General features: G+C 54.3%; 1 protein-coding gene across 1 annotated transcript; it reads left to right on the forward strand.

Moving 5' to 3' along the window:
• Positions 1 to 995: 995 nt before the first annotated feature.
• Positions 996 to 5,261, forward strand: EMH_0019290 (uncharacterized protein; the record flags this gene model as incomplete). The annotated part of the gene is given in 4 exon segments (XM_013501335.1): positions 996 to 1,671; positions 2,145 to 3,938; positions 4,294 to 5,236; positions 5,240 to 5,261. Coding segments are annotated over 4 exon segments (3,435 nt in total).
• Between the last annotated feature and the right edge of the window lie 667 nt (positions 5,262 to 5,928).

Genomic DNA, 5,928 nt, shown 5'->3' on the forward strand with positions numbered 1-5,928 from the left:
ATGCATTATCCATTTATTGCTGAAGCCCCGAAGACAAAAATATTTAAGGCGGTTGTGGGTCTCCGTTGCTGCTGCTTCTGCTGCAGCTGACGGGAGGTGAAGGCCCCCTGGCGGTTTGCCTGCCTTCCTGGGGCCCCCCGTTCTCTTTGCCTTTCAGGCCTTTAAAGCTTTACCTTCTATTGAAATATGAGATGTATGTTTGTCTCCTTTCTGATTTGATGAGAAGAGATGGCTACAGCAGGTGTCTCCTCTGTTGCAGGGTAGTGACCCCACGCGAGCGGGAGCGGTGGGGTTGTCTCTTGAAGGCGATTCCAACACCCCGCAAGAGCGGGTTCATGCCGTGCGTTGTCTTTCAGTTGTTTAACTAAATTTTTTGTAAACATAAACAAGGAAGAATCACCACATTTTGGGGCTTAAGGGTTATCCTCGAGGTGACAGAGCGAGGGCACAGCTGCTGCGAAGACAGGATGAGATAGGAGACAGAAGGAGACAGGAGGAGGTAGAAGGAGAGAACACGAGACAGAAAGACAAAGGGGGAGGCAGAAAGAGACAGAGGGAGACACCACGCTACAGAAGGAGGGGGAAACGCACAGGAAGGCCGCACGGGAAAGAATAAGGATGCAAAAGAAGACAGGAGACNGGCAGAAGGAGGAGACAATGCGGAGTGGAAAGGGACAGAAGGAGGCTCAAGGATACAGAAGGAGACAGTAGCAGCAAGCGATGCAGCCATCCAATCTATCATTCATCGTAGGAGACGCCCATAGGAGGCACGTATAATGAGGAGTCCCCTCTGGGGTGCCTCAGATGATGGGGCTTTTCTGCATGCACAGCCGTCTGCTACCTCAGAGCTGCTGCTGCTGAGTGCTGCGTTGCTGCAGCGGGAGTGTCTCCTCCGTTTATTCTCTCGATCTAGTCCTGAGAGGGAAGGAGACACCTCAGCAAGAGAAGAGGAGACACCTCCGTGGGAGACCGACTGCTGCCTATGGGCTATTCGTATGAGTGTGGGGTTACCCGATGTACCTGCTGTCTCCTTCTCTGACGTTGCAACTGTCTCCCCTCCTCTTAAGGAGTTGCTGCCTCGGCTACAGTTGCTGCAGGCTGAAGCGTCCCTTGTGGTGTCGCTTGTAAAAGGAGACAGAGAACAAGGGGACTCTGCGGATCCTCAGGAGACAGCAGACGCAGGGACCCTCGACGCCCTGGAGACAGTTGCGCGAATTGCTCGTGCGTCGCCACCACCCAGCTGTCTCCTCATGTCTCCTTCACAGCGTCTCCTGTACGTGCTGCAGCAGCTGCTGCGCCTCATGAACCCCCACTCGCTGCAGCAGCAACTCGTTCAGGAGACACCTGTCTCCTGTCCCCTGCAGAGGGAGGAGGCGGAGATACAGCTGGCGCCAGCGGGGGAGTTTCTACTCGAGGCAATGCGTCTCTGTCTCCAGCAGCACGCTGATGCTGCTGCTGCTACTGCCGCTGCTGTTGCAGCAAGGAGACAGCAGCAGCAAGAGGGAGACAGCAGCCTCCAGGGTACACCAGGAGACACGCAAAGAGACACCTCCATTGATACTCTAACACAAAACAACGCCAAAGAGCCCAATACGGACGCAAGCGAAGGAAACCTAACAGAATATCTACTGCGGCTGCGAGCCGAGAGAGAGGCCCTAGAGACCTTGCAGTGTACCTACACCCCAGCGATACAACACCGTTGGGAGGAATAATATTTTCAGAGTGTCTGTGGCGTTGTTTATTTATTTGTGTTATTATTATATATTACAGTATTATATTATATTATATGGTCCTATATTGTTTCATATTACACTACATTATATTGCGTTATATCATATAACACTACATTAGATTATATAAGGTTAGATTATTCTATATATGTACACTACACTAGATTATATTAGATTAGATTATACTATATTACACTACATTATATTACATTATATTACATTATATTCTATTACATTATATTATGTTATATTACATTCTTTTTCTATTCTATTACACTATATTACATTATATTATCTCGACCTAATAGGGATAGAATAAAGACAAGTTGTGTTGCGTTGTCTTTGTTTAATTCTTACAATTTGGCTTTTGGTTCGTTACGGTGCAGTATCTCCGTTTTGTTGTGTTTGTTGCAGCGTTCGCTGCTGCTGCTGCTGCTGCTGCTGTTTCGCCTGCTACAACTCTGTTCTCCTTAGAGCAGCTACTAGCTAGCCCCTCCCTCCATCACCTGGAGGCCCTGAAGGCTCCCGAGGAGACGGCCTATCGCGAGCTCTTCTATCACTGTCTCCTCCGCTGCTTCGCTGTCTTCACCGCCCCTTCCCCAGCAACTCTCTTCGACTGTCTCCGCCTCCAGCTAGCCACCGTATGCAGGGAGATGCTGCAACAGGCAGGCCTCCAATCGCTCTGTCTCCTCGAGTTTGTAAGCAGCAGCTCCAAGACAAAGGAGAGGGCAACTCCCAAAACCCAAAAGGAGACAGTGAAAAAACACTTGCTCCTCCCCCCCAAAAGCTGCGATGCGTCTGCTAGGGCCTTCTGCTGCTTTTTAAATCCTTCTCTCAGGCCATACTCTCCGTGGCTAGTGTCACAGCAGCAAAATGGAGGATACAGCAGAGCAGCAGGAGACAGCAGTATAGCAGGGAACAGCAGAGCAGCAGGAGACACCAGAGCTGCGGGAGACAGCGGAGACTCATCGTGGCCCAGCTCAGTGCCTGCTGCCCCACACTGGGAGCCGCAGCAGCGAGCAGTCTCCCCTTTATGCGGCGATGTTTACTGTTGCAGAAAGGCGACACTGTCTCCTGCTGTGGAGACTCCTTTGGGTGTATCCTGCAGCTGCAGCATCCCCCAAGAGTTGAAGGCCCTTGATGAAGAGCTGAGGCCCTCAAGGAAAGGAGACAGACAAAAGTGGAGTCTCCTTCGTCTCCTCGCGAAGTGGCTGAGGACGCCGGCGTGGAGACAGAGACTGAGAGGAGGAGACAACGACTCAGGAGACAGCAGCACAGCAAACAACGAAAAGGGAGGCACCCCACTCCCTCCCCTTCTATTGCCCTATGGCTCCTCTGTTACACGCTTTGGTGACTGGGCCTCAGATCTTGACCTCGCGCTACTGCTGCCGTCCCGCTGCAGCACCAGAGCATCAAAGGAGACGCTACAACACTCGTCTTGCTGCTCTCGATTGTCTCCTTCTTCTCCCTGCTGTCTCCTTTGTGGCCAGGAAAGGGACTGTCCCCACGACTTTCTATCAAAGGCAGACGCCGCTGCAGTCCTAACAAGACTTGAGGGTCTCCTCCGCAGCGAGGTGCAGCTGGAGGGCCTCTTCACCTGCCTGGATGTTGTGGTGCCCCAGCGAGCTCCACCGGTGCTGCGTGGGGTGTACAGACACCCGAGAGGCCCCCAAAGACGGCCAAGCAAAGCGGCCTCGTGCTGTTCCTCAGCCAGCAGAGATGTGTCTCCTAACGAAGAGTCTCCAAGGGCCCAGAACCCTTCTCACGTCCCTTCAGTCCTGGGGAGAAAAGGGGACAGAAAGGAGACTGGCAGAGACAGCGCAGGGGCAGAGTCAAGCCCAAAAGAGGTCTCTAAGGAGACGGGAGAAACCAAACAAACCAAAGTCCTCACTGCTGCAGGGCCTGCACAGGGAGGGAACAGCAGAACAGCCTTGGGGGTATCTCCACCGGGGCCCCCGGCGGGGCCCCCCGGGCCCCCCTCATCAGATCCACGAGAGCAGCAGAGATACCCTGTGAAGGCCCCCAAGCTAGGATTTGACGCTGAGCCTGTCTGGGGGCCGTACACCGGCGTGAAGTTTGAGATTACTGTTGGGTGTCCCCTGGGCCCTCTGAACTCTCAACTGTTGGAGACGTACTCTCGCTGCTGTCTCCTTCTCCCACCTCTGGTTAGAGTGCTTCGGCACTGGGCAGAGTGCAGGGGTCTCCTAGGTGGGCCTCACAAGATAACTGCTGCATTGAATCTGAAGCTAGACTAGCTAGCTAGCTAGCTGACGGGGTAGCTAGCCAGCTGGAAAGCTATCTGGATGCCTAACTGGGTTGCTGGCTAGCTAGGTGGCTGGCTAAATAGATGGCTGGCTAGCTGCCTAGGTGGTTACGTAGTTACGTTTTTGGCTAGCTAGATAGCTACCCACGGAGGAAATGTATCCTTCCTCATGTATTCTCTCTCTTATCTCCTGTCNTGGCTAGCTAGATAGCTACCCACGGAGGAAATGTATCCTTCCTCATGTATTCTCTCTCTTATCTCCTGTCTGCACTCTGTCTCCTCTCTCCTGCTCTGCTGCAGGTTCCCGTGACGGCTGTCTCTCCAGCTACGCGTGGTCGCTGTTGGTGGTATTCTTCTTGCAGTCTGTTTGCACACCTCTGCTGCCTCAGCTGCAGCAACTGCCTTCCGCTGCCGCGCCGCTGCAGGCCTCCTTCAAGGTCTCCCCCGTGTACGAGAGGAGACACTTAAACGGGGACTGTCTCCGAGGCCTCCCTCTCCACTCAGCGCCAGTAGAGATCGTGGGGGGACGCCACAACGTCTGGTTTCTTAGGCCGGGGGCCCCCACGCACCCGTGGGGCCCCCGCGCCTTGGGTTTGTTGCAGCCTGCATTGAGGGGAGCTCGGGAGGCCCAGCTGCTGCAGTGGATGCAGCGGTATCTTCCGGGGTGTCTCCTTCTGCTCCCTGAGGGGACACCTGAAAACCCCACAGACAATCCTCATCACCTGCCAGACACAGACAGATGCAGGAACGGTCTCTTGCTGCCCCAGAAATCCCACAACAGACCACTGGTCAGGCCACTGTCTCCTGAAGATATTCGAAACCCCACAACATCCGGGAATCGATCCCACACGGGATCGAGGGATCGAACACCCAGGGCATCGGGGGATCGTTCCCGCTTCTGCCGGAGCAAAGCTTGCATTGAGTCTCCTCTAGGTGATGATGAGTGGGGGACACTGGCGTCTTTATTTTATTCTTTTTTTGTGTTTTTTGGTTATTATTTTAACTCCTTCGCCCTCCTGGTGTCTCTACAAGCCCCGTCTCCGATACCTAAGCTGTCCCTTAGCAGATGCAGGCCAAAGACAACCGACTCGCCAGCAAAGGAGACACTTGAGAAGGAGACACTTCCTGTCTCCGAGGGGACAGGGGGCCCCCACCTGTCTCCTCGCAGCGGAGGCACGGGACAACGACCCCCTATAGGGCCCAAGGGGCCCCCACCCCAAGACGCGAGACAGATAAGGGCTGTAGNACGGGACAACGACCCCCTATAGGGCCCAAGGGGCCCCCACCCCAAGACGCGAGACAGATAAGGGCTGTAGGGCGGACAGCAGCAGCAGCGAAAGATGCAGCAGCAGCAGCAACCGAAGCGACAGGGGCAACAGCAGATGCTGTAACAGCAGAGACAGTGCTGAGATCCCTGGAGGAGCAGCGAGCTTGTGAGCCTCTGTTTGCACGCAGCGTACAGTCATACAGGCATCTGCGTTGCGTGTATGCGAGTAGTAGCAAGCAGCCGCAGCAGCAGCAGCAGCAGCCGGTGCTGCTGCTGCTGCTGTTGCTGCACTGATTAGAACGCGTTGCATGCGTTTGCTTTGGAGGAGACAGTTTCAGAAATCTTCTTTTACTCTGCGTTCTCTCTCAGCCTGCAGGGCGCAACGAAGTGTCTCCTTTGGTGTCGCCATAGAAGACCCCATGGAAACAGGGCGACAGCACAGCTACAAACGTCCGCAAGGTTAGATCAGCTGCACCCCCTGGCCACACATAGCAGCTAGCAGCAGCTGCTGCAGCAGTAACAGCAGCAGCAGCAGCAGCGACAGCAGCAGGAATGGTAACAGCAGTAGCAACAGCAACAGCAGCTGCAGCAACAGCAACAGCAACAGCAGCAGCAGCAGTGTGCCCTCATCCTGCTCATGGGTATGCTTTGTTATTGTATTCTGCATG

The sequence above is a fragment of the Eimeria mitis genome, genomic scaffold (assembly GCF_000499745.2).
Source record: "Eimeria mitis Houghton genomic scaffold, Emh_scaff671, whole genome shotgun sequence".
In the NCBI taxonomy this organism is placed as follows: Eukaryota; Apicomplexa; class Conoidasida; order Eucoccidiorida; family Eimeriidae; genus Eimeria; species Eimeria mitis.